The 23,290-nt window shown below is 54.6% G+C and overlaps 1 protein-coding gene across 1 annotated transcript in view; it reads right to left on the bottom strand.

Moving 5' to 3' along the window:
- The window catches only part of KLF2 (KLF transcription factor 2), a 3,905-nt gene extending 3,011 nt beyond the window's left edge, over positions 1–894 (bottom strand). The window contains exons 1-2 of the mRNA XM_049640123.1: positions 703–894; positions 3–460 (exon numbers count right to left, since the gene is read on the bottom strand). Of these exons, the coding sequence (XP_049496080.1) occupies positions 3–460; positions 703–777 (533 nt within the window). The 5' untranslated portion in view covers positions 778–894. The remainder of the gene's footprint in view (positions 1–2; positions 461–702) is intronic.
- Between the last annotated feature and the right edge of the window lie 22,396 nt (positions 895–23,290).

Here is a 23,290-nt window from a genome sequence, read left to right as displayed (position 1 = left end):
GCGGCGGCGTGTCGGGCGGCGGCGGGGGGCGGCCCCCTGGGCCTCTCATGCACGCAGCCGCCGGGCCCGGGGCGCCCTCGCGCTTGAGGCCCCGCGGCCCGCGGGTCAGGCCGGGCGCGCAGCCGTAGCCGCCGCCGCCGTCCGCCTCGGGGGGCTCGGCCTTCACTAGGCGGCCGGGTGGCGCCAGCAGGAAGCGGCCGTGCAGCGCGGGCCCCGGCGGCACGTCCAGCTCGGGCCGCAGCAGCTCGGACACCAGGCCGCCCGCAGGGGCGCTGTAGGGCGGCGGCGCGCTGGGCTCCGGGTAGTAGAACGCAGGCGGCGGGGGCGGCGGCGGCGGCGGCGGCGGCTCGGGGGCCGCCTCGGCGCCAAGGCCGTCCAGCCCCATGGACAGGATGAAGTCCAGCACGCTGTTGAGGTCGTCGTCGGTGCCGCCCGCCTCGGGCTCTGCGCGCGGCCAGCGCTGCGGGTGACGGGGAGACAGGGCGCGGGCGTGAGCGCGCGACGGGGCCCGGGGATCTCCGCCCGCCGCCTGCGTTCTACGGCCCTGAGCCCGCGGTCCCGCCGCCTGCGTGTTACAACACGGAGCCCGCGGTCCCCGCCGCCTGCGTTCTACTACCCCGCAGCCCGCGTTTCACTCCCCTGAGCCAGCCGCCCCCGCCGCCCCGCGGTCCCGGCCGCCCCCGATGTCCCTGCCGCCCTCACCTCCTGCAGGCCACGCTCGCGGCACGGACTGGCGAAAGTGGAGAAGGACGGCAGGATGGGCTCGCTCAGCGCCATGGCTGGGACCCGGGGCCGACACGGGTTTGGGACACCGGTGACTGGCTGCCCGGAGCCGGGCTGGTCGGGGCGCGGGCGGGCGGGGACGCTCTGCGGCCCGCGGCCGGGCCCGCCCAAGCCTTATAGGCGCGGCGCTCACGGGGGCCGGGCCAAGGCGGCGGCGGCGGAAACGCGTCCCGGATGGGGACGAGCTCCGGGCGCAGCCTAAATTTAGCCGCGGTATATAAGCCGGCGGGCGGCGGCGGCCGTGGCCACTGCGGCCGCCAGGGCTCTGCGCAGCCGGGCCGGCCCCTTGCGCACCGCCAGGCCGCGCCCCCCTCCCGGGCCCGCCCCCGCCCGTCTCCCCGGCGACGCGTCAACACGCGCTCCACAACAGCAGCGTGACGCCCAGGGATCCCCGGGGTGCCCCGTGGGCTCCCGCCTGCTCGGGGACTGGCAAGACCTGGAGCGGAGGCGGCATCCGGGACCCGGCGCTCTGAGTCGAACAGTGGGTCCCGGGGCCTCCCGGGTTCCCTCAATGGATGGGGAGAATGGTCCCCAACGCCTCGGAGGGGTTCCCAGAACCCCTGATCGCTGGAGAGATTGGCCCACAGCTTCTGAGGGGTCCCCAGAATCCTAGATGGATGGGGAGACTGTGTCCCAGGGCCTTGGCGTGAGGTTCCTGGGAACCCTCATGGATGGGGGATTGGGGTCCCCAGGATTCACGATGGGTGGGGACGCTCAGCCTCTCATTTCCTGGGGACCCACTAAGCCCGACCCACTGTTATGCCCATCACTCTGCAAAAAACCTTGCACGATGACATCAACAAATGTTAAGTCTTTGAGACGCCCTCCCTCAAGGAAGCCCTCCAGGGAAACTGAGGCTTGGGGGGCTCGGGGAGAGGCTGGTGGTTCTCCAGAGGCTGGGAGGCCTAGTGCCTTTACTGACTTGTATAAGTGAAGAGGCTGGGGACGACAGTCTCTTCCCCCAACACAGCCCCAGCCCTGGGCGGGAGTGAGCGGTGGTGGCACAGGACAGAGAACAGGACTGTCGGGTGGGCATCTCGAATATACCAGCAGGGTCCCCCACGCCACAGCCCTGGCTGCAAGGGACTGGCTCCGTTGTTGCTGTGCGCTGGCACTGAGTGAGCACTGGGAGCACAGCAGCCAACAGGCAGGCAAACCCCCCTGCCCTCGGGGGGCTTCCACTGGGGGCTATAAAATGAACAAGCATGTTGGGAATATGAGCCTTTTGGAAACATATCGCAGGGGATGGAATACAGTAGGGAGGGGGGATAGGAAGTGAGTGAGTGTGAGGGGGAGAGAGAGGATGGGGAAATTTTGAACCTCACCCGTGAGGTGCTGTGTGAGTCAGGACCTGGAGAAAGGGGGAGCCACACCAGTGCCAGCGGGAGAGCATCTCCTGGTGTAACCCGGAGCCAGTCGGGAGACAGCCAGCCCTGGTCTCCTGACTCCAGAACCTTTGTTCCAGACCGGGAGGCGTTCATGGCCAGCCCCAGTCTCATGGCCAGGTGGCGAGGGATACAGGCAGCTCTGGACCTGGAAAACTCTGGGGCCAGGACGGCTTGGTCACTGACAGCAGCTGGACCACCACAGCCCAGGGGCACTGCCTGTGAGTGGTCTTGGCACCACACACGGGCACGGGGTCCACAATCCTGGACCCTCCCCAGCGGGAAGGAACCTCAGAAGTGCGTCACCTCACTGTGATTCACCCGCCTGTAGCCCTATTGCCAGGCGATGGGGATCCAGAGGTGTTTCAGTGCCAGGCACCGTTGCTGGAGGGGGCAGGGATCCCCAGTGCGGCTTCCCTGGGCTTCTGGAGACTCCAAGTTGACCTCGCACATGCTTCTTGCAGCGGCCACTGTGATGGTTCAGCGTCAGCCTCAGCCACTGACCACTGGCTGTGTGACCTTGGGCAAGTGGCCTTGCCTCTCTGGGCTTGCTTCCTTGTCTGTGAAGCGGATCGTAATGGTACCTTACTGCACAGCGGTATTGTAAGCGGCTTCTCGTGGTGTGGACGTGTGGAATTGATGATGTCCCGTGAGCTCCCCGCAGGTTCGGGCTAGATGAGCCAACTGTATGTTTTTCTCATTGCCTTTATCTGGGCCTCAGTTTCCCCATATGATAATGAGGGAAAGATTGAGGGAATCAAATTTGGTCCCCAAGGAGTATGATTCTCTGGCCCTCCGCCTCAGCCTCTGGCAGCCCCTCCGGCCCCCTCCAGCTCGTCCTTCTCCCTTCCTTCTTGGATTCCTTGCGGGTCCTGGAACACACAAGCACATGCCCCCCTCCAGGGCTTTGTACTTGCTGTGACCCCTACGAAGCGTTTCTTCCTCTCGCTTTCCACTTGCTTGGCTCGGGCTCATCTTCCCTTCCCACCTCCTTAACTGGTGAGCTTGACTTTTGTAGGGTGCTGTTAGGTTTACAGAAAACATGGACAGTAAGTATACAGGGTTCCCATATACGCCCCCTCCCCGTTAACTGTTTCTCCTGTCCCTTACACCTGCCCTCCCGTGATACATTTGTTACCGTTGATGCGCCAGTATGGATGCATCGTTGTTAACTGAAGTCCACAGTTGACAGTCGGGGGTAAACTCTGGCTGTTTCCCATTTTCTGGGTTTTGGCAAATGCACGTCGTGTGTCCATACTTACGCCATCATACAGAATGGTTTTGCTGCCTTAAAAGTCCCCTGGGCTCCATCCACCTCTCCCTGTCTCCCTCCTCCCGAATCCCTGGTTAGGTCCCATAGTTTGGCTTTTCCAGAATCCCTATACTTGTAGCTCATACAGTAGGTAGTTTTTTCAGCCTGGCTTCTTTTCACTCTGCAGTGCGCGTCTAAGATTCCTCCTCGTCTTTTTGTGGTTTGAGAACTCGTTTCTTTTTGTTGTCGCTGCTGAATCATACTCGGTGATATGGACAGAGGGACCACAGTGTATCCATTTACCCATTGAGGGACGTCTGGATTGCTTCCAGTTTTTGGCGATGTAGGTGCTCGATCGAATCTATGTTGAATACGGCTACTGTAAACATTCATGTGCAACTTTGCGCACGGGCACATTTTCAAGTTAGTTGGGTAAACTCTTAGGGACACGATTGATGGATCATAGGCTAGGACTATGTTTCGCTTTGTAGAAGACCCCCAGTCTTCTAACGTGGTAGCACCAGTTGTATTCCCGCCAGCAGCGAATGAATGAGAGTTGCCGCTGCTCCGAATCCTTGCCAGCATTTGGTGCTGTCGGTTTTCTGTGTTTCAGCCCTTCTAGTAGGTTTGTGGTGGTATCTCATGGATGTTTCTAATTCGCGGTATCTCAATGCCATCTGATGTGAAGCAGCTTGTCATTTGCTTCTCTCCCATCTGTGTATCTTCGTCGGTGAGGGGTCTGCTCAGCTCTTTGGCTCGGGTTTTGACCGGGCTGTTTGTTTTCTTACGGAGTTTTAAGAGTTGTTTGTATACTTTGGGCACCAGTCCTTTACCCGACAGGTGTTTTGCAAAGTTTTTCTCCTAATCTGTGGCTTGTCTTTTGAATCTCTAGCAGAGAATCTCTGCCTTCTGCAGAGCAGAAAATTTTCGTTTTAAGGGAGGCCAGCATATCATAGTTTCCTTTCAGGATTGTACTTTGGGTCTTAAATCTAAAAAATTGCCAAACCCAAGGGCATCCTGATTTTCCCCTATGTTATCATCTAGAAGGTTTATAGTTTTGCATTTTACCCATAAGGGAATGACCCGTCTTGAGTTAAAATTTTTTTTTTTTTTTTTTTTTTTTTTTTGGCGTGTGGATACCCAGTGGTTCCAGGACCATTTGGTCCTGGAAAAGGATGTCCAAGGGGCGCCTGGGTGGCTCGGTCGGTTAAGCATCCGACTTCAGCTCAGGTCATGATCTTGTGGCTCGTGGGTTCGAGCCCCCCATCGGGCTCTGTGCTGACAGCTTGGAGCCTGGAGCCTGCTTCAGATTCTGTGTCTCCCTCTCTCTCTGCCCTTCCCCCGCTCATGCTCTGTCTCTCAAAAATAAATATTAAAAAAATTTTAAAAAAGAAAAGAAAAGGGTGTCTGAGTTCATCATGTATACATTTCAGTGTGAGTGTGGGCTTTTCAGGCTCTGCTGACCCCGCCCATGCTGTGTAGTTCCTTTCTCTGCCTCCTTGGTTTGTTTTATAACAGTTTTTACTGTTGCTCATTTTTATCCGACTGTTTGCTTTCTTTTCTGTCACTCCCACAAGTAGTGCGTGAGCTGCACGGAAGGGGAGGGAGCAGGTCTACACCGGATCCATTGTGTTCTCTAGGCCCGGCCCAGCCCAGCCCAGCACACAGTAGGCACTCAATAAACATTCAACGGGCGGACTGGAGCAAGCAAGCGACTGGAGGTATCTCCTGCGGCTCCCCACGGGAGCTTCTGTGGGTGGCTCTCTGCTCCTGCGGGACCGTCCACACTTTCTCCTCCTCAGCCCTTCCCCTGGGACCTTCCTTGTCACCATAGCGAGTGGCTTGAATGTGGCCCTAAAAATACGTCCAAGTCCTAACCCCCGGTCCCTGTGAACGCGGCCCTGTTCGGAAAGAGGGTCTTCGCCGATGTAATTAGGGGTCTTGAGGTGAGATCATCGTGGGTTAGGATGGGCCCTGAATCCAAGGATAAGCGTCCTCGTGCGAGAAAGGACACAGAGACACCGGCACAGAGAAGATGGCCACGTGAAGGCAGGGGGAAGAAATCCGAGCGATGCAGCTACCAGCCAAGGCTGCTGGGAGCCCCTGGAAACCTGGGACGGATTCTGCCTCTGAACATCATTGAAAGGAGCCCACCCTGTCAACACCTTAATTTCAGACCTCTGGCCCCCCGAACAGTAAGAGAATGCATTTCTGTTGTATTAAGCCACCCAGTGTGTGTCTTTTCGTTTCTTTTTTTTCTTTTTTTTTTTTTTTGCGGCAGCCCCAGGAAGCTCAGACACCATGTAAGCAGCTGTTCTCCTTCCTGGCTTCCTCTCCAGACAGGGAGCCCCCCCAAAGGCAGGGGCCTCCCTTGATTCATCTCCCAGGCCCAGCTGTGGGCCTGGTGTTGAAACCTGATGTGAGGATGCCGGCCACCCACGGAGGACCTCCCAGGGCAGCGTGAGACACTTCAGCAGAGCACCTGGTGAACAGAACCCACCCTCAGAGCCTGCGGTGAACGGAGAGAATGTGGCCTTTGGTTGCCACTCTACCTGTGTGACCTTGGGCGTGTCGTGTAACCTCTCTGGGCCTCGGTTGCATTGTGCCATGGGAGATGGTGTGTGTAGACACCCAAGTGTGTCTGCTGTCTGAGTGGATGAGCCGGGTCGGGGATCCCAGGCGGAGGGAGAGGACCGGCAGTGGGGGGCTCAGAGCACGGCGTCCCTCGTGCTGCGGTCCCATCGCCCTGCTATCCAGGCCGCGCATACCCATGTGAATGTGTCCCGGTGACGTCTCAGGTGATGATGCTGTTGGAGAAGGAGACAGGTGCCCAGGGCTGCCTCTTTCCAGCTGGGTGACTTCTCCTTGGCAAGTAGGGGACGATAAGGGGCATCTACAGAGGGTATGTGATTGGTAAGTGAGCTGATAATGCTAAGTAAATGACCACTCTTCTCCCTAAGTGCCACTGGTAAGTTCCAAAAGGGTAGGGACCGGCTCTGTGTCTGTACCTTGCTGTCACCCTCATGGTTGGGAGCTTTATGCCTCTTGATGGTTATGCCCTCATTCTGATGTCTTTGCCAAGGCCTCTCATCCTCCCCTAACAAGTCAATGTGAATAGTCTAAGCCGGGGGCCGGTGGAGTGGGGAGAGATCATTTCCCTCCCATCCATGGATACTGTTTTGAGCACCGGGCGGGCACAGATTCTGAGATGGTACCTGGCCTCAGTGCTCGGAAACAGTGCTGTGATTGGTGATGTCTGATGTCTGTCTGGGATTGATTGGTGATGTCTGTAACTGTGAGAGGCTTGTATGCAGGGTGCGTGTGCTGCTTGGCTTTTACCATCTCCTGCCATCTATCTTTAAGGGCTCACGAAGCTTACAGATCAGAAGATTTTAGTCTGAGCAACGGATAAATATTGAGCTCCCTCTCTCAGTGCTCTGCCGGACAGGGAGCGGAAGCTAAAGAACTACCCGGCCCCTTTCTGCCCGCAGGGAGCTTACAGTCTCCTTTAACTGGGTCCTGACCACTTCCAGTATCCTCTACTTCCTTCTGCTTTTCTCCTGGAGTCTAGACTGCCTCTCCCTTTACCAGCTGTTCTGCCCCAAATAGCTATTGTGTGCACTTGGCCCAACTCCCAAGAGCAAGTACTTAGGAATTCTACAGAAAACACGTCACCTAAAATACAGCTGAGCTTTCAAGACAAGCTATGAGTGCTTTAGAGGAGTTATAGCTGCTGGACAGCAGCAACTGGACAATGACTCCCAGCTGGGCCGGCTGGGGTGTTTCTGCCCGGGTTTGCGCAAGCTTTCTGCGGCATGTTGCCAAACCCAGCTCCCCATGTTGCAAAGATGTATGGCAGTGCGGCGTTTCTCGGGGATGGGAAGTAACGTGTGCAAGGATGCCCCTACAAGTGGGTTTCTTGTCTCCGGTCAGCACCTTGCTGCTGCTGTGCTCAGAGCCGAGGCCCAGTAAGAAAGGGCGCTTTCCGATTTGCCTCACCGTCTCCGGAACTTTCCTGGTGCTTATGGACAATTAAGTAGTGAGTATGTGGGGGAGGGTGCTGACTCTCACTTGGTTGATGACCGATGGACTTCTGTGAGAATCCCGCATCGTCTTCCTGCAAGTCAGGCCATAGTGGTCTTAGTCTTGTTGATACAGAGGACGGGAGAGGAGGAGGGAACAATGCTTATTAAGCACCTACTGTATGCCAAGAGATACACTGAAGAACTGCATGTAGTTTTCTTTTTTTTCTTTTTTCAAGTTTTTAATGTTTATTCATTTTTAGAGAGAGAGAGAGACAGTGTGAGTGGGGGAGGGGCAGAGAGAGAGAGGGAGACCCAGAATCAGAAGCAGGCTCCAGGCTCTGAGCTGTCAGCACAGAGCCCGACACGGGGCTCGAACTCAAGAACCGTGAGATCATGACCTGAGCCGAAATTGGATGCTCAACCGACTGAGCCCCCCAGGCGCCCCTACGTGTAGTTTTCTTGTTTAATCCTCACAGAAGGTCTGTGTAGCATGGTGAGCGATGGAAGGAACAGGGGGGCTCAGCCAGAACCCTAGGTCAGATCCTGGCCCCAGCACCTGCATCTCAGTGACCTTGACTGAATGGCTTTCTCTTTTTGAACCTCAGTCCCTCATCCATCAAAGGGACATGAGAATGCCTCATCACATATTGATGAAGATAAGAGACATTGCATATAAAGGACTTTTCCTGCAAGAGGCCTTCCAGTGCTGGTAGCTGCGTTTATTTATTTGTCTAAATCAAGGGCTGGCCCATGCTGGCTTACAGCTTTAAAAAAAAAAAAAAAAGTCAAAATGTCAGGGCGCCTGGGTGACTCCAGTCAGTTAGGCGTCCGACTCTCGATTTTGGCTCGGGTCACGATCTCACCGTCATGAGATCGAGCCCCCGTCTGGTTCCACCCTCAGCGTGGAGTGGATCTGCTTACGGTTCTCCCTCTGTCTGCCCCTGTCCCGCTCGCTCGTGTGCGCCTGCACATGCACGTGCTCCCGCACGCTCCCTCCCGAAAAATAATATATATTTATCAAAATTACATTCATAGTATTATTCTTTGCATGTTGTGCGTATGCTAATTATATGCATGCTCATTATACACATGTATACATGTGTATATAATTTTCTTATCAAGGTGAAATTCACGTAATATAAAATTAACCATTTTAAAGGGAACAACGCAGCGGCATTTAGGACATTCACAGTGCTGTACAACCATCACCTCTGGCTGTGGAACGTTTCTATCACCCCAAAAAGAAGCCCCATCCACATGAGCAGCCACCCCCCACCCCGCCACCCCACCCCTCGCCCCTGGCAACCACCAATCTGCTCGCTGTCTCTGTGGCTATTCTCTTCTGGACGTTTTGGATACACGGGATCACACACTATGGGACCACAGCAGCTTTGGCTGGGCTAATAGCTAAGCGTGGTTTTTACATTTATGAATGGTCGGGGGGAAAACAGAGGATATTTTACGGTATGTGAACATCCTATGAAAATTGAATTTCATAGGTGTCCACACCTATGTTTTATTGGCACGCAGCCATGCCCGTTAGTGGATATATTAAGACTACGTCCGGGAGGAGATAGATGGTCTGCAAGTAGAAAATACTGAATGTCTGGCCTGAAGCTTAGAGAGGCTGGTTCCACGGGGAGAAGCCAGCGGGACTGCCTTTGGACCCCAGAGTCTGAACTGGCTCCCCAGTCCATCGCCGCCTCTCAGTGTGTACTTGATAGACATTTATGGAATACTTCTTACTGGCCAGCTGTTGGCCGGAATAAGCTTGTTTCTCAGGTGTCTATACTGGGGTGAATCTGAAGACAGATCTTTGGATCTGTGATCTTTGGATCAGTGGTCTGGATGTTCAACATCAGGGATGTCTCAAGCACCTGGTCATAAAAGGTACAGTTTATTAGTGACGACAGACTTGAGAGCGATTTTTATTTCTTTGCTGAGATTTTCTTGTTACCTCTTTGGCCATACTATCTGGGCCAGGGGCTGCTTTTCAAGTCGTTTGAAAAGGTTAAGTTTTACTTCAGGTTTTAATTTTAAAGTTATATTGAGACTTACCTATTTTTATTCTTTTATATGAATTTTTAAATGTTTATTATTTTTGATAAAGAGACAGAGTGCAAGCAGGGGAGGGGCTGAGGGGGGGGGGGCGGACACAGAATCCGAAGCAGGCTCCAGGCTCCGAGCTGTCAGCACAGAGCCCGACGCGGGGCTCGAACTCACGGACCTCGAGATCATGACCTGAGACGGAGTCGGACGCTCAACCGACGGAGCCGCCCAGGCGCCCCTAGATGTACTTTTATTTATTTAAAAATGTACACTTTTTCTTCAGATTTACCTTTCATTGCCCTCAAGCCTTTTAATTTTATTTAGATTGCAATGTTTTATTTAGATGTATGTGTATCTTGTTCTTCGAAATTTTGAAATCTTATTTAGAGTCTTGGCGGGATCATCTACAAAGTGTAGAATTTGCCAGGTGGCACAAACGTCACCACGATCCAGCTTTAGAACGTTCCGGCACCCCAGGGATGTGCCTCCTGCCCCTTGGCTGTCCCTCCTCCACAGCTGCCCCCGCCCCCGGCAACCACCGATGTGCTTTCTGGGTCTACAGGGTTGCCCTTCCTGGACCTCTCACACCAGTGCAATCGTACAGTGCGGTCCTTTGTGTCTGGCTTCTTTCACTCGGCACCGCTTGAGGGTCGTCCACGCCGCCGTGTGTCCTTCCTTCGCATTGCCGAGCGGCATTCCATCAGATGGCTAGACCATAGCTCGATTGTCCCTTCACCGGCTGACGGGTGCAGGCTGCGACTGAAGGTGCAATAATTCTGTATAAGCCTCGTCTCCTCTGGGAGGCCGGGGACAACCCCACACCAACAGTTTAGAAAAGGCAGGAACGTCTTTCCCCGCTTTGAGGGTCCTAGCCTCCCCTGCCCTTGACGGCTGGGGTCCAGCGCCGTTGACAGCGAGGTCACCCCTTTGGGCGGCTGGTCAGACTTGATGGGCACCTGACACGCCCTGGGTCTTGCTCTGGTTTTGCATCATCGGCCTGAGGAGCTGTCTTTGAATCAACATCTGCCCCTTCCCCAGGGAGCAGTCTCGCAGCCTCTAATGTGTTTCTTCACCCCACTGACTCGCAGCACTGTGATCAGGGTGGAAAATAATGATCTTATTATGTAATTATATCATTACCGTCTCTCATTAATAATGACAAGAACTCAACGGGCTGGCCCCACACTCTGTACGGGCAAATCACCTAAGGACCCCACTTAACACGATTAAAGTTTGTTTATAGAGTTCTGCATCTTTGGGGACAGGCATCTGGGTATTTCTGAATGCCTGGGACAATTTCTTTGGAAAACAAAGGAGCGTAGATATCTTTCAGGTCTTTTTTTTTTTTTTTTCCACTTTCAAATTTTTTTCATTGAGGTGAAATTCATGTAAAGCCTCTGCATGCACAGTCCTGTTCCCTTCCTCCAGTCCCCATGACGGCTCTGTCTCCCACATACATTTTCTCTCCTGCTGTCCCGGGAACACTGGGCTTCTCCCATTTCCCACTGGGAGCCAAGCCGTGGGACTGGCCAAGGAGTGGGGCCACTCCTGTCCCCTTGTCCTTGCACCTGGGACAGGATGGCTCTCACCTGGATGGTGGAACCAGCCCCCTTCACAGATGAGGAAACTGAGGATGAGGTTTGGGGCCCCCTCTGCCAGCCCCCTCTCAGTCCTGGTTCTACAACATGTGCAGCTTTGCATGACCCTGGGTGAATGGCCAGCACCTTTTCCTAGTTGAATCTGGGGCAAGGGGTAGAAAAATCTTAAAGAGAGAGACAAGCTCTGATGGAAAAACACCCATGGTATTGTGGGGTGAATGGTGTTCCCCCAAAAGCTATGCCCGCATCCTAACCCCCGTATTTGTTGAATGCTGCCTTATCTTAGAAATAAGGTCTTTGCCGATGTAATTAAGTGAAAGGCGTTGAGATGAGATCCTCTCAGATTTAGGGTGGGCGCTAACCCCAGTGACAGGTGTCTTTATAAGAAAAGAGAAGGGGTTTTGGACACAGGAAGAAGGCCATGTGAAGGGAGAGGCAGAGACTGGAGGGATGTGGCCGCCAAGGAGCACCGAGGCCGGGAGAGAGGCCGGGGACTCTCTCGGAGGTTCTCTCTCGGAGCCTTCGGAAGGAGCCCACCCCGCCCACACTTTGATTTCAGACTTCTGGCCTCTAGGACTGTGACACAACACATTTCTGCTTCAAGCCACCAGGGGCCACAGGAAGCTCCTACACACCGGAGCCGGCTGGAGGGGAGAGCTGGGGTCTCTGCACGCCGGGCCCGGGGCTGGATGCAACCGAGGACAACCAGGGCGGGTTCCCGGGGCCCGGCAGGGGCGCACCCACAAACAACCAGGGTGGAGAGAGAGAGAAATGCCGTGGCAGAGGCTCAATTACTGTTGTCATCACCATTAAGATTATTATTATTAATTATTAAAGAGCTTCTGTGAAATAGGGGCTCATTATCCCCCCCCCCTCAACTCCAGCCTGTGCCTCTCTTCCCCACCCCAGTTAATGGAGCCCCCCCCCTTCTCGTGTCTGGAGTCGCCAGATGGAACACGGACGCCCAGTGAAATCTGAGTGTCAGATAGACAAGAAATGACGTTTTCATGTAAGTATGTTCCTGGTATTACTGCTTTCCCCTCCCTCTCTTAGCTTAGAGTCATTGTTGTTTTTGCAAATAACCTTTCTACGTTGGAATGACCAATCTAATTGCAGAGAAGCAGCAGACGTAATACTTGGGAGTTCTCGGGTCCCCTTTGCCCCAAGTGAGCATCTTACGGGGATCACAGCCCATGGCACATTTGTCCACACCGAGAAATTGACGGTGGGACGGTGTTATTGACTAACTCAGACCTCATTAGGATGCGCCCGCGGATTTTCCCCCAAACTTTCTCTTTTGGTTCCGGGATCGGACCTGGCATTTAGTCCTCACGATGGCCCGGTCTCTTCTGGTCTGTGACACTTTCTTTGCTTTTCTCATGACCTTAGCAGAATTTTGGAGCACTGGCCAGGTAACTCCACCCCCACCCCCACCCCACCCCCAGGACGTCCAAACGTCCCCCGGTCTGGGATTATCTGATGTTTTCTTGGGATTTGACTGGGAGTTGGGTATTTTGGAGAGAAAACTACCCAGAGGTGGGAGGGGGTGGGGTGGCACAGCCCCTCATTCCAGTGGTACTTGCCCTGCACGCGACTTGTCGCCGTGATGCCGACCCTGTGCTTTGTGGCTGGGGGCACTGAATGAACATTTCGCAAGCGCCTTTTGGAGCCAGAGGGAGTTTCAGTTCCTTGACACCAGAATATGACGAGAGCAGTCGGTCACGCCCCGGGATGCAAGCCCCTTCCAGGGGTTGGAGAAAATGGGTATAAAGAGCTTTGCCAGCTGCAGAGCCTGGAACCCCGGGATGGTCCTCTGATCTTCTTCCTACATGGTTCCCCGAGGGGGATGCTTTACAGCCTCGATGGAGGGATGAGTGGCAGGTGCTTCCAAGAGACACGTCTGAAGCATGCTTCTGGGCCGTTTTCGTGCTCGGACTTGATTGACCCGGCACAGCAACTCCGTCAGGGTGTCTGAATTACCCTGAGGAGAGTGGAGGCTCAGAGAGGCTGAGATACCTACTGAAGGTCACATAGCAGCTGGGGTCTGCTTACACCCACCAATTCCGTTCCCTAGTGCAAGAGGAAGCCTTTGTGGTTAAGCTGCTATTACCCCTAGAATATGTTCTCAGAAGGCAGGGAAGACCAGCCTGAGCACTGGGGTCCAGGGGCCCCCAAGCAGGACTTTCTAACCTCGTTTCAGGCTGCATCATTCTCCGTGGAGGGGCCGTCCCGCACACTGGAGGGTGTTGAGCATTGTCCCTGGGTCTCCACCACCAAATGCCAGCTGGCTCCCCCACTCGTCACCACCGAAAACATCTTCAAGTTTTCCCCCATGGCAGGGGCGGGCGCGGGGGCAGCCCGAAGAGAGACCCTCGGTCTAACCATGGGGGGTAGAGCTGTTCCTCAGAGCTGAGATTTGCATTTCCAGCAAATTCTGGGGCCCTGCTTGGTAGTCGGCCCCCTCCCCAGCTCTGGGAAGGAAATCTCTTCTCACCGTCACTGTCACCAGCAGGCATGAAAGATATTGGACGTTTGCAATTTAATAAGAAAAATGTGAGCTCCGCTGGCCCAGGGGAGCCTTGCACTCAGCGATCTGTGCTGTTTACCTCAAACAATGACTTATGAACCACGGAGGGTTCGTCCCATGCCGGTGTGTGCAGGGCAAGAAAAACCAGAGGGGCGGTCAGCTCTCCCAGCCTGACTCATGAGCCGCTGTGCCGGGAACATGGCCAAGGCCTGACTCATGGCCTGCAATGTCACACCTGCGCCTGTGGCCTCGGGGGACTGTGCCCCTCTGAGAAAATAGTGGCTAAACCCATGGCAATCAGGTCTGACCCTTGGAAGCCGTGTGGGACCCCTGATGGCCTTGAACACGCAGGAGGCCTGGGCCGTTCGTTAGGAGGAAGGCTGAATCAGCCGTGGAGGGTGGTGCTGGGCAGAGACCCCTGGAGAAAGGGGGAGGGGAGGGGAGTTTCAGATATGCACCTTCTGGCTCTGTGTATTTATTTTTAACTATTTATTTATTTATTTAAAACAATTTTTTTAAACGTTTATTTATTTTTGAGACAGAGAGAGACAGAGCATGAATGGAGGAGGGACAGAGAGAGAGGGAGACACAGAATGGGAAGCAGGCTCCAGGCTCTGAGCCATCAGCCCAGAGCCCGATGTGGGGCTTGAACTCACGGACCGCGAGATCATGACCTGAGCTGAAGTCCGACGCTTAACCCACTGAGCCACCCAGGTGCCCCTCTTTTTAACTTTTTAAAAAATCGCGCTGACAGTCATATACCGTAAAATCCACCTGTCTTAGTCCGTTTGGGGTGCTGTGGCAAATTACCACGGACTGGGTGTCTTAAACAAAAATTCGTTTCTCCAAGTTCTGGAGGCGAGAAGTCCAAGATCTAGATGCTGGCAGATGTCCTTACTTGGCAGAAGCTCTGTGGGTTCTTCTTCTTCTTTTTTTTTTAGTGTTTTTTATTTATTTTTGAGAGACAGACAGACCGTGAGCCGGGGAGGGGCACAGAGAGAAGAGACACGGAATCCGAAGCAAGCTCCAGGCTCCGAGCTGTCAGCACAGAGCCCGACGCGGGCCTCGAACCCACAAACCGTGAGATCATGACCCGAGCCGAAGTCGGATGCCCAACCGACAGAAACACCCAGGCCCCCCTCTGTGCAGTCTTTTATAAGGGCACTGATCCCATTCGTGGGGGTTCCACCCTCCTTACCTGATCACCTCCCAAAGGCCCCCCCCTCCTAACACCATCACCCTGGGGGTTAAGTTTCCACATATGAATCTGGAGGGGACACGAACATCCAGTCTATTACATAACCATTCTCCAAAGTGTACAATTCAGGGGCGGGAAGCGAACCCGCGGTGAAATTCGACCACCACCTCCACCTATTCCAGACACCCCATCACCCCCAAAAGAAAACCCCGTTCCCATGGACACTCACTCCCCAGCCCCCTCCCCTGGCCCCTAACACCCACTGCTCTGCTCTCTGTCTCTACGGATTTGCATGTTCTGGACGCTCTGTTTCTTGGCTGTCGTGAATGGTGCTGCTGTGAGCATGCGTGGAGCGGGATTGTTGGCGCACCTGTTTTCGATGATCTTGGGTCTGTACTTGGGAGTGGAATTGCTGGGTCCTGTGGTGATTCCGTGTTTAAGCTCTCGAGGGGCCACCAAAGCGGTGTCCTCAGCCACGGCATCATCTTACATTCCCACCAGAAATGCACGTTCCGGTACTCCGTACAGCACTTGTTCCTTTCTATTTTTTTGTGTGTGTGTTGGGTTGTTTTTGGCCAACCTCGTGGGTTTGATCTGCATCCATTTTCAGCATCTGCTGTGTGCAGGTTCTCCGTGGGGGGCCGTCCTGGGCACGGTCCGGGGCACTGGAGGTTGGGGGGGGGGTCCTCTGGCCCGGAATATTTTGAAGCCTGGGGTGACGGCTCTTGACTTAGGACAATGGAACCATAGCCAGATGGGACAACCAGGAGGACTTCCTGGAGGGGCCGATGGGTGGGAATACGCTCGTCCGTCTGCATTTTGTCTGTGGCTGCTTTGCACCATGAGGGCAGAATGAAGTCATTTTGAGAGACTGTATGGCCCTAAAAGGTGAAAATATTTACTCTCAGCCTCTTCGTAGAAAAAGGGTTGCTGGCTGTGGCCAAGAAGGAGCAGCAGGTGCATCGGCCAGACTCACGAGCACCTGGCTCCATCAGGAACTACGTCCTAGGTTTTCTGTGTGGGGTGTCCAGCGCCTGAGGGGGTCATGAGAGATGAGGCCGGGGGATAGGGAGACTCTGGGGCAACCCATGAATCGTGTTCCACAGCGAGCTGGGAGGTTGGCAGCAAGGCCCGAGCTGGCTCTCTCCTCTCCCTCCTCTGCCCCACTTTGGGCCAGGAGGCTGGCCTTTAAGGCCTCCGTGACTCCATGTTGGATTTGGCTGGTGGGAGGCCTTGGAGAGAGGGCCGAGGGCAGGAGAAAGGTGACTGGGGAATTGGTCCCCGGGGTCCCTCCTGCCAGGGGGCTGTGGGTGGCTTCATCTGCTAAGGAAGGCCACCCTCCCCTCCCCAGCAAACGTACCTGCCCCACCTTTCACCCTGCTGCCTTGGGGTAGTCACAGCTCATGGACGGTTCTCATCCTGGGCACTGCACCAGCTCTGCTGAATTCCTAAACTCTACCACCTTGTCTGTTGCCTCCAGTTACCCAGAGGGAGCCTCCAGCTGAGCTGTGTCCTGAAGGATGCAGGGACCCTCCTGGGAAACTTTTCTCCTTTTCTCTTGTGGTGGATAAAAAACAAGAAAACTTATTTTTTGTGGACTGAATGTACCCCTACCCCCAATTCATATGTTGATACCCTGACCCTCCAGTGTGATATTATGGGGGGGGGGGGCTTTGGGGAAGTGATTAGGTCATGAGAGTGGAACCCTCACGAACGGGATCAGTGTCTTTATAAAAGGGACCCCAGAGACCTCCCTCACCCCTTCTGGTATATGAGGACACAGAAATATATCAATATAACGACCGTCTGCAACAGGAAAGTGGGCTTATACCAGGACCTGACCAGGCTGGCACCTTGATCTCAGACTTTCAGACTCCAGAACAATGAGAGAGATGTGTCTGTTACTTATAAGCCCCCCAGACGCTGTTACTCTGCGACAGCAGCCTGGGTTGACTTACCCTCTCGTAATTTCTGTGGTCAGGAACCTAGCGGGTCCCACACGGCTGCAGTCGAGGCATCGGCCAAGGCCAGGGTCTCATCTGAGGCTCGGGGTCCTCCTCCAATCTCCCTGGGTGCTGGCTGAACCTAGCTCCTTGCAGCTGTAGAACGGAGGCCCTATGCTCCTAGAGGCCACCTGCCCCTCCCTCCCCACAGTCTCCCTCGGCCGCAAGCTTCCTCCAGACCCGCAGGATCAGGTCTCTTCCCGCTTCAAGACCCTCTTTTATAGAAAACATTTGCATCAAACTGCTTCAGTTTAATTTGGGGTTCCTCAACATCCATCTCTAGAACGTGTTCATCATCCCAAACTGACTCAGTCCCCACTGAACGCTAACTCCCCAGCCCCCTCCCCCAGCCCCTGGTGCCCAGCATCCTACTTCCGGTCTCCATGCATTTGAATAGCCTAGGTTCCTCAGATAAGTGGAATCATAGTTTGTCCTTGTATGTGTCTGACCTCACTCAGCATAATGTCCTCAGGGTTCATCCATGTTGTAGCACGTGTCAGAATTTCATTCCTTTTGTGACTCGTATTCCGTTGTATGGATACCCCACGTTTTGTTTCGACATTTATCTGCTGATGGGCACTTACATAGTTTCCAGTATCTGATATAGTTTAAAAACTTTTTTTAATTAAAAAAAAAATTGTGGTGGGGCACGTGGGTGCCTCAGTCGGTTGGGCATCCGACTCTTGATTTCAGCTCAGGTTATGATCTCACGGTCAGGGGACTGAGCCCCGAGTGGGGCTCCGTGCTGAGCATGGAGCCTGTGGGGGAGTCTATCTCTATCTCCCTCTGCCCCCTTTCAACCCTCTCAAAAATAAAATAAAATAAGTTAAAATAAATTTAAAAAATTTTTTAAAATGTGGTAAAAAACACAGAACATAAGTTACTTCGACCTTCACCTGATTATGTCGGGCCCACCCAGGGCAACCTCCCTTTTGATGGACGCAAAATCAAATGATTTGGGAGCTTAATTACATCTCAGAAAAATCCCATCACCTCCGCCACATGATACAGCCTAATCTAGGGAGTGACGATCCCAACATATTCACTGGTCCCACCCACACTTAAAAGATTATACCAGACGAGAATCTTGGGAGTTTCTTAGAGTCCCTCCTGCCAAGAGGCCCCACCTTGTCCCTTGCGTTGCCCTGGGCAGTTATGAAAAGGTTTCTTGGATGGCTTATGGGTAGAATTGGGGGTGGGGGTCCCTTGTGCCCTATCAGAAATACAGGGCCCCATCCTTGCAAATAAAGCCAGCTCGCAATGAGAAGATACACAACCATTGTCCTTCCTCGGGGCTGCGGGCCTCGATGCCCTGGATGGTTGAGCCTCCTTGGCAACCTGGCAACCTGGACGGTTGCCCCTCCAAGGCAAGCCTGGAGGCACCACGTTCGTGTTGAAAGCCTGCTGTCCCCATGCACACAGGTGGCATCTGTTCATTTTTAAGGACTCTTGGAGGTGACTGGCCATTTGTCGTCATCACATCCAAAGGCGGCCACCTGGACAGGTTTTCCCAAGGGCTGGCCCACCAACTGCCAGGGCTTTTTGCCAAGCTTATTGATTTGTGGACACAAAGGGTTTTGTTGCCGGCAATCTGAGGCTGCGTCCCGGGCCCCCAGAGGCTGTGTGCTAAGGGTGGTGGCCATCGGGGGGAGGCGGCCTGTGTGCGGACAGTGTCCAGACACACCTTGTCCTGGCAGCCACTGAGTCACCAGGGAAGCCAGCAGGAAGTGGGGACACCGCCACCTTCAAGGGGGCAGCCCCGGGGCTCCTGAGCGTCTTGTCTGCCTCTTCAGGGAGACATGTTCCTTGTTTGTGCCGTCTGGGGGCCTTGGGCAAAAGTCACTGAGCCTCGGTGTCCACATCTTCCAAGTGGGGCTTAGGAGGGCATGGGGGAGGAGGGCGGTCTGGATACTGTATGTGCCCGCTGTGTAGACAGAGCACTCACCCGCGGCGGCTCCCGCCATTGACGGTGGCTCATCGCGTGCAGGGGAGAGGTGAGACTTTCCAACCTTCTTTCTCTACCACCTTCCATTTCAACTCCACCTGTAAGACAGGACCACGGCTTTGCGGAACCCCTCTGCCCGCCCAAAGTCAGGAATCAAGTCCTCCCAGGCAGAGCAGGGGTTCCCCAGCGCACGTGGCTGGCGGGCCTCTGAGCGCCTTCGTTGGTTGTGGATGGAAGGTATTGCCAAAGAGGGCCGAGGTCCTTCTCACCAGCGCCCTTTCACGCATGCACTAGGTGCTCAATAAATGCCCACTCGATCTTTTCAAATGAAGGTAAAACTTGTCCACAGCTGAGGGCGCCAATCTGGCATAGGCTCAGTGGATTTTGCTGCCGTGACTGTTACCCAGAGCAAGACTTGGGAACATCAGCGCCCCTGAAAGATCCCTCCGCTACTGAGGGGAACCGCACCCCAGACCTCTGTTGGCAGAGACGAGTTTTGCCTGCTGCCGACCCCACTGATGTGGAATCACAGTTACACCCTGTTTCGAGTCTGGGTTCTGCATCATGCCCACTGGGGTCCTGCATGTTCTGCAGACAACAGGTGCTTCTTTTTTCATCAGTGTGTAGTATTTCATTAAATCAATACAGCCCAGTTCCTTTCTCGATGACGCTTGGGTTGTTTTCCCTTTGGTGGTTGGGGGGGGGGGGCATTATGAAAATGGGAGCACATTTCTTTTTGTGCAGACATATGGGTTTGTTTCTTCAGGCGTGGGATTGCTGGGTCACAGCCTTAGTAGACCCTGAGACACGGTTGAGACATTCCCTCTACATCTGAGCTGGGGGACAGTTGTCCTCACTTTTCAAATTTCTCAGGTCCTGATCCCAAAGATCACCCTGGGGTGGAGGAGGGAGTGGTTGTCGTCGTCATCGTCTTCTTCTTCTTCTTCTTTTTTTTTTTTTTTAGTGTTTATTTATTTTTAAGAGAGCGCACTCGTGATCGGGGGAGGGGCAGAGAGAACAGGGAACACAGGATCCGAAGCGGGCTCTGCACTGTCAGCTCAGGGCCCGACGCGGAGCTCGAACTCAGGAACCGTGCGATCACGGCCTGAGCCGACGTGGGACACTCAGCCGGCTGAGCCCCCGCCAGGCGCCCCGGGAGCAGGTGCTCTTTAAGGAAAATACTGAAAAGGCTGATGGCGTGTCGGGCAGGCGGCGTGTTAGGTTCCAGGGCTGCCTGCTTCGTCTGGGTGCTGCTTTCCCGGGACGAGCCGCCTCCCTTCTCTGCGCCTTGGTTGAGTTTGCTTTCGTGCAAACTAGGAAGGATGTCTGGGGCCGGGCGGAACCCCCAGGGAGGTTTAAGGGGACGCTGAGAAAAAGGGGCTAAAAAATCCCGGCTCCCCTCGGGCGTCCACCAGACGGGCCTGGGTCTCCGCGGCCCGCGACTGGTGGCGACGGATGAAGTCGCTTCCACAGAGGATCCGTGGCGGTTGACGAGAACTCGGCCTTGCCAACGTATTTCAAACATGCGCTTGGCCTCCCAGCGGCCGTCCGCATTCCCCTTATCACTTTCGTGGAGGAGTCAGGGATCCCCGCCAGAGCCCCACTTCCCCTCTCGGGTCTTCTGCTGCCAGGACGGCCTCCGCCCTCCGCCCTCCGAGCCTCGGCAGCCGGAGGAGGCCGCTGGAGCTGTTTCCAGGGGCCGGTTGCATAAACCCCGTGTTACGTAAGTCCCGAGTGGAATTTTGGAAAACTCCCTATTTTTTTTCCCCCCTGTCCAGAAGATTTTCCAGTGTCACCCAAACACCCAGCTGCGGTGGGGTTGGGGGGGGGGGGGGGGGGGGGGGGGGGAGCGGTTGTTTACATGTCTTGGTCAGAACAGTGTGTTTGAAAGCCAGGGTGAGATTTGTGTGAGTGCTTTCGATTGTGGAAAAACAAATGTGATTTGAGAAAAAAAAAAAAAAAAAAAGGAAGAGGAGAAAAAAATGTGATTTGAGAAAAAAAAAACAAAACAAAACAAAACAGAAAACCCACTGCTCACGGAGCTGGAACTTTGAGGCACAGCCCCGGCTGTATGATTTCTGACCACCTGAGGATGAAGGTTCTGGAATATTCTAGGAAGCTTCCTGTGCTCCCGGCAGGCCCACGGCGGCTCATACCCCTCACCCTCCACCCCACGTCACTGGGGCCACTCTGGACCTGGCGGGAGAAGACAAACCGCTTTTTCTTTTCACGGGGCCATAGGCCTGCATCCCCAGGCACTTAAAAATAGCCACACGTTTATTGCAGACCTGAGTCTAACAATCAGGTTTTTCTTAAGATGTAAAGCCTTTTCCACCAAAAGGGCAGTTTTTGAAAATACGTGTAGTGAGAGGGAGTTTGCCTTCCCCGCCACCGCCCCCCAGGAATTCTGGAGTTTACCATGGCCAGCCCAGTGTGAGTGGGGGCGGAGGGGGACGTGGGGGCGGGGGGCAGAGACGAATAACATGGATTGAAGATCTACTAGGTGCCAGGGCCCCCGTGGAGCCTCCTCGGTCCCTGGGACCCGCTTCACATTGAAGCAGGGGGAATAGCACTGCTCACCCCCAGCGGAGCCAGGAGTTGGACTCACTTTGAAGGCTCTGTTCCTGACGCGGTCTCGTACGAGCCTCGGAGGGTCCGCGGACCTCCCCCCGAAAGCGAAGGCAGGTCGCTGGCACGTTTGTCCACCCTAATGTATCTGCAGCCACCTTCACACGGGGGCTCAGGACATCAAGAAGGTACAAAACCACTGTCGGAGAAAAGGGTTTTTTAAGAGAGCCACGGCCTGGAGCTTGGTCGGTTTGCTTCGGGCTCCCGAGCCTCAGTTTTGTTAGCAGGGGAATGGGTACGTGCCTGATGCGTGCTCCTGCGTCCCTCCCAACCTTCTGCCATATGCTGGTGCATCGGTGGCTGAGGAGGCTTTTGACACCTCCCTGGTCTGCCATATGACTTCCCGGGGCCTGAAGCACATTTGCTTCTGGGTTAGGTCTCTGCCTGGCTGTGACGAGCAGCTGCCACAGAATGACCAGATTTTGCCAGATTTAGCAAATAAAACCTAGGATGTTCAGTTACGTTTGGACTTCAGTTACACTACATTTTCTAGCATAAATATGTCCCCAATACGGCATACCCTCTCCATTAAAAAAGAAAGAGTTAAAATCATTTCATGTGCATGAGGTAAGAAAAATAGAGGTGTTTTTTTAAATGTTTATTTACTTATTTTTGAGAGAGAGAGAGAGAGAACAGAAGCAAGGGGGGGGGGCAGAGAGAGAGGGGGACACAGAATCGGAAGCAGGCTCCAGACTCTGAGCTGTCAGCACAGAGCCTGATACGGGGCCCAAACCCACGAACCGCGAGATCATGACCTGAGCCAAAGTCGGATGCCCAACGGACTGAGCCACCCAGACGCCCCAAAACAGAAGTCTTTTTTCTGCCCTAGGAGTTCTTTTTCCTTATTTAAAAGACACTGAGACATTTCTGTGGACTCAGTGTACCAGGGCTCTGGGTCTCTTCTCTCTGATGCGTCAGTCGGGCCCTGGACAAGGTGGCCTTCCCTCACAGCCATGTCCTGGGCTGGACAGTGTGACAGGAGAGGTTTCTCTACGTGGCGGTGACCGACGTCTCCCAGGCTTCATGCCTGTGCAGGGCCCGGGCCCGGGTTCTGGGAAAGATCGAGGGGAAAAGTTGCCTGTCCAGGCCGACCTGCCCCTCACAGAGATGCTTCCGGCCCTGGCGGGCTGCGTTTGAATACGAGGAAGCGTGAATCAGACCTCGGTGCCCCGGGAGGCAGGCCTCGGTGAGGTGTCTTTTCACGGGACTACCCTGTACGCTCACCCTTTGCTCACTGGCCTTCCGGCGGCCTGGGGTTGGGGACAAATTTAGATCGTTTGTCATCTGACCGAAACAGACCTTCAAAGATTTCCCAGGGTCTCAACAAAGTCTTTGTCACCAGACCTCTCTCCAGGAACCCGCGGAGAACTAGAGATGTCTCAGATGTAAGTTCAGGTCCCAGTGGGGGTGCCCTGACTCGAGCCAGGAGGATTGGATGCTTGGGGCCCAAAATGCCCCCGGAGTTGCCTCCGATTTCTGCTTGGCTGTGATTCCGGGGATTTCTCTCTGGCTGTGAGAAGCAATTGTCACGAAGGCCGGCCACCAGACTTAGCAAACGAGATACAGGATGCCCGGTGGAATTCGGGTTTCAGATAAACAACATTTTTTTGAGTGCAAGTATATCCCAAATTTTGCATGGAATGGGATATACTAAAAAATGTTTATCTGCGTCCTGGGTTGTATCTGGGAACCTCACACTGAGGCGATGACAGAAAACTTGGGGAGAGTAGGGGGACGGCAGAGCGGCCACTTTGCTTGAGGTCCCTGCTGGGCTTTTCCTGTGTCACCTCCTTAAATTGTCATTGCGGTCGATGCACCGATGAGGGAGCCCCGGGCTGAGAGAATTTGGCAAGTGTGAGGGCCTTTCCGGGCAGGCAGCTGCGAGGGTTCCACGCAC

The sequence above is a fragment of the Panthera uncia genome, chromosome A2 (assembly GCF_023721935.1).
Source record: "Panthera uncia isolate 11264 chromosome A2, Puncia_PCG_1.0, whole genome shotgun sequence".
NCBI lineage: Eukaryota > Metazoa > Chordata > Mammalia > Carnivora > Felidae > Panthera > Panthera uncia.
The sequence above is the reverse complement of the archived record's forward strand: the minus strand, read 5'-3'. Positions and strand labels throughout refer to the sequence as shown.